Source organism: Ochotona curzoniae, unplaced genomic scaffold, assembly GCF_017591425.1.
Source record: "Ochotona curzoniae isolate NIBS_2020 unplaced genomic scaffold, NIBS_Ocur_1.0 scaffold_2453, whole genome shotgun sequence".
In the NCBI taxonomy this organism is placed as follows: Eukaryota; Metazoa; Chordata; class Mammalia; order Lagomorpha; family Ochotonidae; genus Ochotona; species Ochotona curzoniae.
Genome location: NW_024467094.1, coordinates 22,134,110 through 22,149,429, shown reverse-complemented (window position 1 = coordinate 22,149,429; position 15,320 = coordinate 22,134,110). Strand labels below are relative to the sequence as shown.

Below are 15,320 nucleotides of genomic sequence, written 5' to 3'. Positions count from 1 at the left end.
CTGTAGAAGCTTCTCTGCTGAGCTGCAAGAAACCTGTTGGGACCAGCGTGGCCTAATGAGGAGGGTAAATTAGACCCCTTTACAATCCTGCACACCTTCCCTTCCAGCCCTTGGAAGCAGGGCCATATGCATGCCCTGGGCACTTGTTTCAAAGCAGCAGCAATTAAAAGACATACTCAGAAAGGTCCACAAGGAAGGATGTAAGCATGATACAGGACATGCTTTTAGAATCCCTTGGTCTCCAATGAGTGAAAATTTGGAAAGCAGCTCCTTTGTGTCGGTTGTCAGTTGTCAGTTCTCTCCGATGGTGCAAGAAGACAAGAGAGCTTACGGTGTAGAAGAGCCCCGTGCACCATGCAGCAGCGGCCAGGGCGGCTGGGGGTCGCCAAAGGCCAAGCAATAATAGCACTCACTCCCTGCAAGCCATCCTCCAAGCCACCACCACCACCTGTACGGAGCATGATGGTAACATTTCATCAGCCCTTTGACCCACAAAAGTTTAGCTTCAAACTAAGCTAAAGTGGGTTTTGTTTCTTTCTTTTATAGCTACATCTTAAAAATACAAATAGTCTCATTTAGCTGTTACAGGCTAATGCCAAATTGAATTCAAATAGGTTAACTGAGCCTATATCAATAGCCCTTACACTTAGCAATATTTCTGGCAGCAATTAGGTGAATAAGAGGAGTTCAAGTCTAATTATTATTAGTAATGATACCTTACATTTGCAAATTTCAAAGACAATTCTCATACATTATTTCATTTCAGGCAGTCAGGCCATTTATTATTATTATCTCCATTTTACCCGTGAGGACACGGGCTCAAAGAGGTTAAGCAATTTTCCTTAAGGTCATAAAGCTAAGAAGGATGAGAGTTAAGATTAACATGCAAGTCTACTGACTGCCCTTCCCACAGCAGTATGTTACCACTCAAAAAAAAAAAAACCTTTTATGCCTTATTATCATATTATATCATTAGATGTGGATACTGTGCAAAGAACACTATTTGGGGGGCATATTATCTGCAATTATTTGATTGGTGATAGAAATTATGTTCTTAGGCCAAATGGCTTCCAGTTATACATAAAGTTGAAAGATAATGAAGTAACTCTGCCCTGAGGGAAATCAAGAAACACTTAGATAATTTAAAAGGAAAAGAGTTCTCATCAAGTTGTTTTGTTACCTCCAAAACAACTGCCTTGCCAGAGAGCACGCAACCTGTGGTCCGCCAGATAACGCACATTTCTGGGAAAAGACGAAAGAAAGGGCGAAACGGTAGTTTATGACCCCCTTTGGGAACTTGGCATGATAGTGTGGCTTTGGAGCTTTGTTCCTATCTATGCTGGTTAGATCACAGGCTCCTGCTTGGTCGCTAGGCACAGAGTTGCACGCGGCAATTTTTAAGTAATAAATTAGCAAATGATTCATCATCATCATCATCATCATTAGTAAATCCTCACAAAAGTCTTGAAAACCAGGTGAACCACAAAGTTACCTCGCCTCTATTTGATAAACAATAAAATAACCATCGAATGTCCTGCCAAACACTATCTAAGAAGTCAATGGAAAAGCTAGTCTTAGTCCTCCTAAAATTGGGCCATCCAAGTTTTGGGGCATACACTCACTGTTTGGGTGCCAAGTAACATAGCTTTCTGGGTAGAGTTTAGCTACACAAAGAAAATCAGTCACTTTGGCAGCCCTTACAAGGCAGGTGCAGTCATAAAGAACTTGACTTTTGCTTCCATTGTCTTTGCCAGGACAGGTGGTGTGGTAGAAGTATGGAATCCTGCCAGACAGGGTCCAATTTAAACTTCCCTTTGGAAAACAAAACAATAAAAATGGAAACAAAATGCCAAATCCTGTTCCATATTTTGAAGACTGACATTGCTTGAAAAACTAGGGCATTTATGTAACATTCATCTGGTTCAAACATACATCAACTCAAGAAAAAGAAGACTACAAAGGTGAAAGGTCAACTCCAGGTTGCAGTTCAGTTCCCCATGCCTCCTCATTTAACTTCACTCACATATTCTTAGTGTCAAAAAAAATAAATACCCTATACCTTAATACCTGGGTAGAAACAATACATTCAAATGATCACTGCTGTGTGTAGAATATGGTCCCTCACAAAGACCATCTCAACCCCCAGTTGATAATTCCCTGAAAGAGTTAGTTTTTCTTCAAGATTGACAGCATGTCAGTTTAATAAAAGGGTCATTTCTAGTGTCAGAGATGGACATTTGACATGTTTCCCAGGATGTCCTCAGAGGTTCCTGACCATGAGGACAGCGTCAGAAGGGCTCCAAGGGAAGAGCTCAGAGAATCCTTGTGCAGGCTGTGTGGCTGCCATTGTTGGAAATGGTGAGCATTTTTGGTGTTCCTGGAATTGTGTTTGCAACCATCACTCTGTGGTCGCAATGAGGGGATAGAGAGTGACTGAAAGGCCTCTGGAGAAGACGCTCCCTTCAGTTCACAACCACACAGTCAAGGGGCACAATTCCACAGACATCTGCCCTATCTTTTTTTTTTTTTTTTTTTTTGGCCCAATTCTTGTTTGTATTGTTAATCTGCTCTGGGAAGGAAAGGCAGATAATTTATAAATAAATTCCAGAAAAGCTTAGAAAAAAAAAAAAAAAGAAACTCTTGGATGCAGAAAAGAATATTTAAAAGGGAACCAAAATCTCTAAGAACAAGGTCCTACAAATGCGCCAGTGTATTAAATGAAGTTTTTGCCCCAGAAATAATTTCTTAAAGTCTCGGCCTTAATTCTCCTTGCACGATGAATGATCTATCTCTCCGAGGCTCCAGAGCAGATGAGGCTGTGGCACCATCACGTAAACGTGGTTCTGCAGACTTAATCAGTTTAAATCCAAAAGTAAGTTCCTGCTTCCCTCACCTGCCAGAACCTGAGTTCAGGCCCTGCGGCTGCTGAGGGTTTCCTTTGTGGGAGAAAGTGACATCATCAACACCTCAGTGACAGTAGGGAATGCAGGGAATGTGGCTCCCAACCTTTGGCGATAGCATCGGCTGCCCTGGGAGAAAGCACCAAATTCCCGGGAGTTGAAGCACTGAAGGTTAAAAAAGATGGTTTTGTTCATTTCAAGTCTACCAATGGCACTGGATGTTGCCAAGGTCAGGTTTTAAGAGGAAGATGAGTTCCAATCAGGCTGATCCTCACAAATCATGCACATGGGGGTAAGATGTGTCTCAGCCTATTTGTATCTCACGGGCCCATCCAACCAAGAAAGAATAAAGACTTAGCTGTGTTGGGCTCTCTCCCAGCTCTGACATGCATATATTCTTTGGGGGAACTGCTAATGTTGCAAGTTCGCATTCAAAATAAATTCTAGGCACTCACATAATCCCCCAGTCTCCTCCAAACTTTCTTTGATGTCCAACAACTAAGGACAAGGATCTTTGATTATAAAACAATTTATTTGGTTAGAAGAAAATTCTTTGCAGGGCGTGAACAGCAGGAGAAAGAAAAGGTTTTTCTGAAGTGCAAACTAGTTGGAAACCCCCTGGGGAAAGAATCTGATTCGCAGTCTTTGAGAGGAGCAGGCCTGCCTGTACAAGCTGCCTCTGCTGAAGGACTCTGAGAAGGCGCTTTTGTGTCTACTGTATGGCCCTCAGCAACAGCACGGCAGCCCTTCTCTTTTTTGTGCCAGCGGAAGTTTTCCAACTCTGGGGATACACAATGCAGAAAGTCACGGTTTAATAACAAGGCACAGTTACTAACCAGACAGCCCCATGTCCACTCCCAGACTCGTCCACATGCCTACACACACTAGAGTGCTGTGTCCATGTGTGAAAACCTACTAGTGGTTTTGAAATCTTATTTCTAATGCAGTTACTCAACTACACAGAGTATTTTAGGGTCAGATTCAGCCTACTCCTTTTACTACTCTGGCCCTGACTGGTTCTAAGTTACCTCTGCCTCTTCCAGGTCTTTCCAAAGGTTAAGATTCAATTAGGTGTAGGTGAGTGATTCAAATCTGTGTGGTTTGATTAATGGGACAGACTTGATGAAGAATTTACAATAAGGGTCTTCAATCCACTGCAGGTGCCTTAACAAACAAAACTCTGGGAGAAAGATTCCTTTACATGCTGGTTAACTGAAATGGACCAGAAGATACAGAGTACAGCTAAGTCTGATGTTTAGTTCTGCTATCAATTCGTTATGTGTCTTTAAGTAATTTAGAATCATTTTGTTTGTTTCAGCTACCAAACCAACGCTATTTCAGGAAAAAAAGAAATAACAAGCAGGCAAGATACATGTCCCTCTAGTCTCTTAAGTCTTTTTCTAGAGTAAGTGCAAATTGTTAGCTTAAAGCTAGAAAAAAAAATCATACATATCATCTAGTTATCTAACCAACTTCACTCCAACAGAAAACAGTTAATGACTAGCGTTTCCTTTCTAAACACCATAAGACACCAATGGACTTTTCATAAACCTAAAGGATACAATTAAACAATTCCAAACGATTCTCTTTTATACTGTACACCATACAGTTTCCTAACTTCAGACTAGATAATGACTCAATACTGTCGCAGCAGATTCTTCTTGAGTTGGTCTCACTCTCCTTCATGTTATACCCAATGTTTTTTAGAGACCGGTAAAAAAAAAAAAAAAACCACACACCTATTCTTGCACATTTTAGAAAAAGCTAGTATGCATTCCTCAAAGAAAGCCATGGTGTCTAGTCAATTAGAATTCTAAAGCACATATCATAAGTCTAGGAATACTATGCAAGGAATATTACAAACTTTAGTTAACTGGTAGCAGTGAGAAGTCAAAAGCTATGACTGCTTGGGCTGTAGTTTTCTTCCATTTTAAGTTACCTGAAGTCACTGGGTTAAAATGTATTTTTGTTTTGTTTTGTTTTGTTTTGTTTTGTTTTTCTTCAGTGACAGGGAACTTAGAATTTCCAATATATTGAATGACTCGTAAGATGATGAAAATTCACACTCTAATGTAACCATGTCTGTGTCTCTTGCCGAGCATTCATTACATGAATGCCTGCTGTTTTAAGTTCAATCTCCTCGGTGGGACTAAGTAAAAGTGTTCATGTTTGAATTCTAACGGTACCCATCACAGTTTTTGGCACCCAGTAGCAGAATTACAGAATAGACACCCTGAGAAACCAGAGAAGTCTCTCTTTCAGTGAGGACCTCAGCTGAAACTTCATCAAAAATCTATTACCTTAAGGGCATGATAGTGACTGGCAGAATAAAAATGAGATATTCCCATAAAAAAGGGTTTGCTCACTTGTCTTTAAGAATGCCTTTGACTAGACTGGGAATTACAGAGGAAAAGAGACTCCGTGGAAGTCTATAATGATACCTTTTTAATGGAAGATTCAGAGGGAAATTGCCAACATCTTTTTTTTTTAATAACTCTGCAGTAACACAAAAAGTTAAATAAATAAATAATTATTGTTAAAAAAAAGTTGCCAGTAAGATAGAGCAGCAGATTGGCAGTTCTTTGGCAAGCACTAATCTCTCTGGGTTCATTTCTTCACCTGCAAAATGAAAAGACTGGACCACGTGTTTTTCCTATCTTGAAATCTGATGATTGTATGGCACAAATAGAATGCACTATTTCTCTTTCCACCCTAACCTGTATTTTACCTTGGGAATCGGAAAATGAATAGAACATAGTTCCAAAATAGCGCAATAGAGTTCTTTACAAAGTTAAAGAAACCTGACCACAAGAATTTCCAGGTCAGATAATAAATATAATTCTAAGTAGAAGATTCAAAGATGAAAGAACATAAAACCAGGATCATATAAAAGATGATTTTTGTTATTTTAAAACAGAACAATTCGTAAGGCTACAAATGGTTTGGAGAAAAAGTAGAATGAGAATTTATATCACTTTTTAGAAACAGCAAGATCAATAAACACACAACAGCAAAATCAACAAAAATACCAATAGCAACAAAATCTCTCAATGGCTACATGCTTATTCAAAAGTCTCTTTCAATAAGTAAAGTGGTTTTCAAAAAGTTCATAGAAATGTATATTAGGAAAAACTATGCCTGGGTTTCAATTTTCTTTTTTGCACCAGAATAAACTTAACCTTTTAATTATACTTTCCATGACAGCCAGGGCTGGGCCAGACCAAATGCAGAAACCAAAACTTCATCCCCATCTCCCACGTGGTGGCAGGGGCCAAAGCAGGTGTGTTATCCTCTGTGGTCTTTCTAGGTGCAATATTATAATATATGTGTATGTAATATAATATTATAATAAGTTTCTAAAGAAATTGCTTTAGAAAGTCAAATTTCCCCAAAATTAAAAAGTTATTTATTGAAAAACAGATTCTGTGTAAAGCAGCATCAGAAACATATTCATTGCAGTCAGCTTTATGATTTTGAAATAACCAAGGAGCCAAGTAGGGTGATGCTGTCAGAAAGAGAGGATTTGGTCTAGCAGCTTTGCCACCAGCTCCTGACTCCAGCTTCTTGCCAATGCAGACCCTGGCTGGCAGCAACCCAGGGCTCAGGAATGCCCCCCTGCCATTCCTGCAGGAGACCTGGTTTTTTTTTGCCAGCTCCCCACTTTGTCCCAGCCCCGTCCTCTAGTTGTGGGCATTTGGGGAATGAATCAGAAGTTGATAACATTTTCCCTCTGTCTTTCAAATTAAAAAAAGAAAAGTTTTTAAAAGTACAGTACAAGATTAAAGAATGTTATATAAAACACAAAACACTCGAAAATGGATCTTAGACTTTACAATGTGATGAGATAAATAAATCTATATCCTGTCAGAGTTATCTCCCAACTCTCAAAGTTACTCAGTACCACCACGATGCTCCGTATAGTCATTCAATAAATACTTATTGAGAACCTAAGTCTAAAGTATTAAACATATGAAGGCAGAAACATACAGCTGAACAAAAGAGATTCCAATCCCTGTTTTCACAGAATTTTTTTTTTTTTTAGAAGAGGCAGACAATACAAAAAACATTTAGTCACAGGACAACACTTTTGTCAAGAAAAAATAAAGTAAGGAAGGGGAATATGAGCCCTGGGTGGGGGGTTGGGAGGGAGGTGGTGCTGGGACTAGGAAGAGACCATCACAATAGGATGGCCTAGCAAGGTCTCTTTGGTGGCCCTGGGTGACATTTAGGGGATCAAAAGAAGAGAACAGGTGGATGTTAGTGTTTAGGATGTGGGACTAACAAGTAGCCAGATCCTGAGGTAGGAGCATGTCTGTGTCTAAGGAGAGTCCAGGGAGGGGGAAAGGAACGGAAAGAGGAGGGGGGACATCCAGGTCCTCTACACACTCATGCTTTTGCTCCAATAATTCTCAAGACAACAATGATTGCAGGTCAGAACGTGAGCTCACGGGGCTTTCCCACACTCAAACAATACTCCCGCCAGCAATTCTGGTTCCTAAAAGCAATATATTGCTCATTCATAACTACAGAACCAAGGAATGAATGCCTACCCTGGTATATGCTAAATGAAGACTCACCAGCCAGCAGCCAGTGGTACTCCTCATTCATTGCTTTCTGTTAACTAAAGAGGTATGTGAATTTTTTTTTAAAGATTTATTTATTTTTATTGGTAAGGCAGATGTACAGAGAGGAGGAGAGACAGAGAGGAAGATCTTTCATCTGATGATTCACTCCCCAGGTGAGCGCAATGGCCAGTGTTGCGCCGATCCGGAGCCAGGATCCAGGAACTTCCTTCCAAGTATCCCATGCGGGTACAGGGTCCCAATGCTCTGGGCCGTCCTCAACTGTTTTCCCAGGCCACAAGCAGAGCTGGATGGGAAGTGGAGCTGCTGGGATTAGAACTGGCGCCCATATGGGATCCTGGCGTGTCCAAGGTGAGGACCTTAACTGCTATGCTATCGCGCTGGGCCCAGGTATGTGAATTTGAACTTTAAAAATGTTTGATTTCCATAGGAAGTATAGAAACATCCTATGTACAAAATTGTTTCATGAGTGACTATTCAAGTAATATTGTAACTTGAAAAATGGTCATGATTAACACACATTCTGTAGCTTCTTTCCTCTAGGTATCAGGCTTCCAAGGCCACTGCTGATTCAAGAAGGTTCTGTGCTGGGACTCAAGAACATTTGTGCACACAGAGGAATCATGTCTAATGGGGCACTTCTGATTACATTCCAAAGTCAATTATTAGTTAATTGGATTTTTTGCACCCCCATTAGCATAATGAAAGTTAACTGCAATATATATATATATATATATATATATATCCCTCTATATTTCTTTAAAAAGCTTATACCAGGGGCTAGCATTGTGGCACAGCACATTAACTCACCTCCTGCAATGCTGGTATCCAATGCAAGTGCAGTTTGAGTCCCAGCTGCTCCACTTCCAACCCAGCTCCCGAATGATGTGCCCGGAAAAGCAGCAGAAGATGACCCAAGTGTTGGACCCCTGCCACCCACGTGGGAGTTCCAGGTTCCAGGCTCTGTCCTAGCCCAGCCCCAGCCATTATAGCCATTTGGGAAGTAAACAAGCAAATGGAATATAGCTCTGTCTCTTTTTCCCTGTAATGCTGCCTTTAAAATAAATAAATAAATCTTTAAAAAAAAAAGGCTTGCATCAAAGAAAAATCGCAGCATCTGCTTTTAAATATCTGTATTCAAGAAATTCTGACTTGAGCAGTGTCCGTTAAATTCATAGCATTTCAAAGCTTATTATCCCAGGTGTGGGCATCATGGTGTAGTGGGTTAAATTGCTGCTTGGGTACTAATATCCTGCATAAAAGTACCAGAGATCAAGTCCTGCTTCTAAATCAGCTTCCTGCTGACGCGCCCCATAGGAGGCAGATGGAATCGGCGGGGGGTGGGGGGGGCCGGGGTAGAGTCTCTGCCACATACATGGGAAGCCAGATGGGACTCCTGGCTCCTGGCCTCAGCCTGGCTTAGTCCTGCCTATTGTGGACTTTTTGTTGGTGATCCAGAGGAAGGAGGATATATCACCCTAACTTTCAAGCAAATAAACATAAATAAATAAGCTTGAAAATAAAATTCATTACTTCAGGTTCCTATATTGGTTGACTTACTAAGGATTGTTTTAAAGTGAAAAGAAAGGTAATGGAAGATATTACATTAAAAGGGGGATACGGGGTAAATAAACATTCTGATTCACGCAAATTTTTGCAAAGGAAATGCAGAATGAGAGAAACAGAATGTAGTGATTGTTAAGGTGGTAGGATTTTGCGTATTCCGGATCAGTTTCAGGATGGGACTCGCTGTTTTCATTCCTTCCTACTTTGGAAATAAATCACTTCTGAGCGCCTATACTGCTATTCAGTCCATCTGTAGCACTAAGTACTGATCTTCCATGAAGTTATTATGAGAACTCAATACAAGTGAAATGTACTTGTACAACTGAAACACACTATTTAACAGCTATTATATTTCAAGGCTTTAAGTTTACAAGGCAGGGAATATAAAATTCAGAATAGGTAAAGCCTGTTTTATCCAAATCACACAACCACTTGGTGGCAGAATCAGAACTGCGTCTGTCTCAAATAAAATTAAAATTTCAAAAAACGATTTCTTTCAGTAGTAGTTATTTGGCACTTGGCTCAGCTCAGGATTAAGACATGGCTCAGGGTACACATCCCACAACGGAGTATCAGGTTTGATTCCTAATTCCTTGACTTCCAAACCAGCATGCTGCTAATGTGCCCTTGGGGAGGCAGCAGGAGATGGCCGAAGTGCCTGGGTCCCTGCCGTCCACATGGGAGTCTTGGATTGAATTTTGAACTCCTGGTTTTGGCTTGGCCAAGCCTTGACTGCTTCTAGCATTTGGGGAATGAACCAGCAGGTAAACAATCTCTTTTTCTTTCTTCCTGTCATTCACTGTCTCTCTTTCTTTGCCTTTCAAATGAAAAAAATTTTTTGAAAAACCCCTTAAGCTATGTTTAGTCACTTTGTCAGCTACAGTTTGCTATGTAAGATTGTCTCTTAGGCTTTGTTCAAAGCTCTAATTATAAAGCTCCAGGCCTTGGTTACAAGTAAAGTAAGAATGCAAAGATGGGATAACTATGTGTTGACTAATAAGTAAAATTAAGAGGCAAGCAGAGACATCTGGAAAGAGGAATTTACTCAGGAGGTGTTCACTGTTACTGGTCAACCGCTAACCTACCATTGCCCCTGCTGTAGGTCTGAGCCTCAGGGCAGCACATTCTAATCTTGATCATAACTGCATCCCAGAGTCTAAGAGAATCCAGGACAACCAGCTGAGCAGGAAGAATGTGCTGCACTAAGGTCATCTTACCCTTATGCGCTGAGAAAAGAGATAATTTTGAGTTATATCTCTAAAAATACAATTAAGTAACAAGGTTGAGAAGAAAAACATGATTGTAATCACTTTTAGAAGTGTCAATAATACTACTGGAAGTATAGTCACAAATATTTTAAGAGATAAACACATGAGAAAACTAGAAACCAACATGACACAAGCTCCAGTATGTTTTCCACCTACAAAGGCAAAAAGAAAAAAAAAAAAGAGTTACGTTCAAGTGGAAATTAAAATGGAATTAAGTCATGGTCACCATCCCTTGGTCCTCTTTATCAGTCACCACCAAGTAATCAAGAAACCTGGAAAAACATCCTTGACCTGTATGTCTGCCTTGATGACTAGAGAAATATTGATCAGAGAAAATATTAATAGGGAAATACTGATCCAGATATCAGTGGAAAATTATGCAAGATGCACAAACAGAATGGAAAATAGAGAAGTAGAAAGAAATCAGGGAAAGACTGGCAAATGTAGGAGAAACCTAAGAATTAGACTTTAAAGACAATGGCAAACTTGCTTAGGGGTTTGAAATGATATTTCAATACTTTCAGGCAAAACACAAAGGAAAGTAGCATAACTAATTGGTCAGGAGTTAAGACAAGAAGTTTTGACAAGCAAAACAGAAGACCTGAGAAATAGGGAACATTTGTTGCAAAGACCAGATTTCCTCTTCTAATCTTTTTTTTTTTTTGTATTTATCTTCTAATCTTTTTCTAGTAATATTCAGAAGTACGTTACCTTGCAAAACTGTGGATGTACCTTATAACATCTATGTTTTTATTGGCAAAGACAGACTGTAGAGTGAGGGATAAAAATGAGCACAGACATTCAGCAAGTCTTGGCTTTCAATGCCCTTGAATATACAGGGGATATCAAAAGGTATCTCCCCTTTAGAAAATTAAAACAGAGATGCAAATAAAAGTCCAATTAATTTGGCCCTTAAAAGACTGTACACATGCTCAATGAATTGAGCAAAATCTAAAGAAATGTCTGATTTCCACAGACAATTTTCTGGCAACTCCAGAAACCACAGCAAGGTTTTTCTTTTTCTAATCATTAACTTACTCGTCTCATATCCTTGCATTTTCCATTACATAGCATCCTCAATTTTACAGAGACCTGACTACCTCTTTGGCGGCAACCAATTTTTAACAGGCAGTTAAAATAATTCATATGTAGAATTATCCAAAATTCATCAAATCCAATAAAAGTGAACACCTTTACATTTTTGGATACTAGGGTACAGCGATTCACTGAGAAAATAAAGTGTCACACAGCACAATGTTAAGAGATGTGAAGAGAAGTTCACTTAAATGGAAGGCTTCGTTACCACGTTTACGTAAACCTGAGCTGCAATGCAGTATGAGAAGGAACAAACACAGTGGGTTCCAGAGTAGTAACCCGTGTGTCCCTACAACAATATCACTCCTGGGAAGAGTTCATGAAATGGACACATGTAACTCAAGAGGTTGTTCTTTTTCAAATTTCTGATTAAGAGGCTACCAAGAAAATACAGTGACCATTACAGTTAGAAACAGAACTAGGACCAATACTGAGGATATTCAGATATTACTACGAGGCTACTGAAAAAAAAGTACAAATAACCCAGAAGAAGCATGTGTGGACAGAAAAGGTGACATAAAACTATCCAGCTTGAGTCTGGAATTTCTTACTAAGGTACAATGTGATCCCCCTCAGAAAATAATGAAGCCAGACTGAATGTATACTGACAGGCTCAAGTTAGTAGCCAAAGAAGAAAAAAACACCAATGAGCAAGACTGGCGGGTCAGGAGAAGGGCCGAGGAAGAGAACACACAGCAAGACTGACACGACAATGAATGACAAAGAAAACGCCAGCTGCCGCTTCTTGCTCACCTTTCCCTCTATGAAAACACACTTTATGATAATAGCCAAGAAATTTAAAATAAAAGAAACTATTTTATGCAGCATGTAATTAATCCATTGAACATGTAATCACAGGAAATGAATAAGACACAAAGTCTAGGATGGTGCCCAAAGACCTCAGAGGTACCAAAACGTAAAATGTACCACAGTAAAGTGATTTAAGATAAAAATTAAAATGGAGTATAGACCTCAAGCTTCAGGCTATGATGAGGGACAAGGTAGAAGGAAGCTTTCGTGCTAACGGCTGGATTCTAAATTATTTGTGATTTCAACATTCAAGTATTCCTAATTCTGCCCTAGTGTCCAAATTAAGAGATAAAATCTAATCCAAAAAACCTTACCCCATTTTCTCAGATAGACTCTTCTGGCTTAATTATTTTTAAAGCACAACCTTCCATTTCATCCAATTCTTCTTCCACTTCATTTATCCCAGCTTCAAAATATTGTCTGAGAAGCATAATGAAGAACCCTTGAACCATATTTTTTAAAATCCGTGTTTGGAAAAGAGTTCTATAATTTGTTTCATTTTCCTGCCTTTGTTTCTAAGTAGATAAAACTTTAAATTCATGTAACATTTTGGTTCTTTGTCATAGTCTATTCACATTACAAAATAAAAACCCGAGTTTAGAGGCTGAGATAGATCATTCTTCCTACGATTATAACCTATAACAAAAAGGTACCACAAGAAGGATCCTTTCGTAAAATGGTCTTGAATCAATAAGCAATATCATTTTATGGAGTAAGGCAGAATTCCCATTTGAAAGGCACAGCTGTGGGCTCTGTCCCCAACGTGGGGAGTAAGTAATTGGTTTATGAAATGAGATGATCCCACTCCGTTCATAAATCCAACATGTAAAGGACAGGCCAGGAACAGCAAACTCCACAGCCTGCAAACCCAAGAAATTGTGTCCAAAAATTTTTACAGAGCAATAAAAAAAATTGCTAGACACGCATTTTTAAAAATAATAAAATTATGTGTGTACAAAACAAAAGTGCTCTAGAAGGCAGGCTTACACCTTGTGTCCATTTTGTAATTCAGGTCTCTCCATTTTGGGCTTAGCAATAGGGTGCCACACGTGGTATAAGGCCAGCCAGAGCAATCAAGCTTGACTGAATTTTCAAAGTGACACAGTAATCAATTATGTTTCAAGGGCATTCTAGAATTTCTGGGTGCTGCTGACCATTAAAATCAGCCTTCTTAGTGCTCACTTCGAATGTACACAGAATGCAAAGTACAACCCTTGGGTCACTTAAATACAAGCTCATACACTCCATCCAGATATATAAAAATTGTGATCAGAATCTCCTTCCTATAAAGAAAGATTGTATTATATTATCTAAGATGGTTATGCCAATCAGTTCAAAATAAATAAATGATTTCCTCACAATTTCTAAGATTTCTTTCTTCTGGAGTATAAAAATGTGCTTCAAAATATCTATAAAGCAATTTCCTTCAGAGATGGAATAAAAAGAAAGTTAAGCAGCAGAGGCTCGGGTCTGGTTCTTAACTTGAGATACAAGCTTTGAAAAGGCATATTTCAAACAGATGGAAAGCAGTCTATGAAAAAGTTATACTCACCTGCATCAGTTTTCCTTCGGCTGGAGTTATTTCGGCAACACCAGCAAACACACCTTCCAAAGTGAGATTCAGCTTTCCCGTGGGGTCCATTTTCAAGGGGATCACTCTGATAATAGCTTTCTGCTCTGCAGATCTCTCGGACTCCACCGCTGCTGCCAATACCAGTCCTGTACGTCCAAAGCCTGCCTGCAGGGTAGCCATCAGCAGCCAGGGCCAGAGGGCAACCAGCTGCAGCTGCTGGCCACCACTCATGCTACCAGCTGCAGCAATGCACTTCGGGCATACATACTGCTTCCTTTAGCTAAGACCAAATGCAGGTCCTCAGATCCAGACAAGTGCAAGAAAAGAGAATTTAGGCTTCAGTTTCAGAAAACCCAGTCGTAGTGTTGGCCTTTCCTTCCTCTATAGTCTGTTCCCAAGAGCAGGTGGCATTCCTGATTGGGCAGAGATGAGGGCGTTCTCAGCCCACTTCTGCGGCAGGTATGTCATTCTCTCCCATCTTCACTCTTGACTAGAAAAGCTATCAGCACTTATCTTCGAAATTTTCCAAATTCGCTTGGGATTGAAGGTCGTCACATCGGGAGGTATGACTGTGTCAGATCACTTGGGTGGGTCTTCCCATATGCATCCAGTCGCTGAGGCACTAACACCAAGGTTCATGAACCAAACAAGGCAAGGTAAACAGCTAACGCCATGCGTCAAGGCAGAGTGAAGAGCTGCAGTCAGAAAATGAGGAGATGCTCCTTTTAAGCCACAACATTTGTCAGCGGTAAGCGACTAAAGAAATGTTGTGATTTTTTTTTTTTGTAATGAGAGAAGCAATAATAAAACAAAATTTGAGGCACACCTTGAAAGACGTCCAATGATACAGGATATATCCAGAAAAGCTTCCACATTAAACTGAATTTTGGGTGTAGTCAAAGCTCCAGGCCCCTTATTTTATATACCTGAATATAGTTCAATTTTTTCTGTTTTACCAAGAGTTTAGAAATTAGGCGCTAATTTACTTAACTTCACATATATAATTTTGAGCATCACCTTTTCCAGATACTGCAATTAGAATGTGTGAAAAGGTTAGTGTTCCAATTATTTCCCCAGCTAAAATTCGCATTTATTTCTATCTCCATTTTCCATTCTCACTTAGGCATTCTAGATATTATTCTCCACTTTGAGAATGCCAAGCACTGTGATTTCCCATGACATGCTTTTGGACACTACTTTAACATCCAGAGCTCATAATCTGTAATTTTCCAGGTTCATAAGAAAAACAAAGGACTTTTTCTAACACGTTTTCAAATTCCTTGAGGAGGTGGGGAGCAAGAGGGAAATTAGGGAGACGATTAATCACAGGCTCATAAGTAGAACAGCCTCAAAAAATACAAACAAATTTGAGGAGACTAAATTCGCACTAGTTCAAGGCACACATGAAACTTAGGGTCTTCACACAAATGCAGAATAAGATTTCTAAATGTTCATTCTTAATAAAAGTGCGTTTCACCCACAAAGCCCACTGCACGCTGAGGTCAAGTTTAGAACATTATAAAGT

At 39.7% G+C, this 15,320-nt stretch overlaps 1 protein-coding gene across 3 annotated transcripts in view; it reads right to left on the bottom strand.

The window, feature by feature from the left end:
* The window catches only part of RNF43 (ring finger protein 43), a 64,141-nt gene that overhangs the window by 48,140 nt on the left and 681 nt on the right, over positions 1 to 15,320 (bottom strand). For 2 of the 3 annotated variants that reach the window (XM_041000673.1, XM_041000675.1), the window contains exon 1: positions 13,775 to 15,213. In XM_041000673.1, the coding sequence (XP_040856607.1) occupies positions 13,775 to 14,026 (252 nt within the window). In that variant the 5' untranslated portion in view covers positions 14,027 to 15,213. Of the gene's footprint in view, positions 1 to 13,774; positions 15,214 to 15,320 lie in introns of those variants that run through there. The other variant, XM_041000674.1, reaches the window with a different exon arrangement.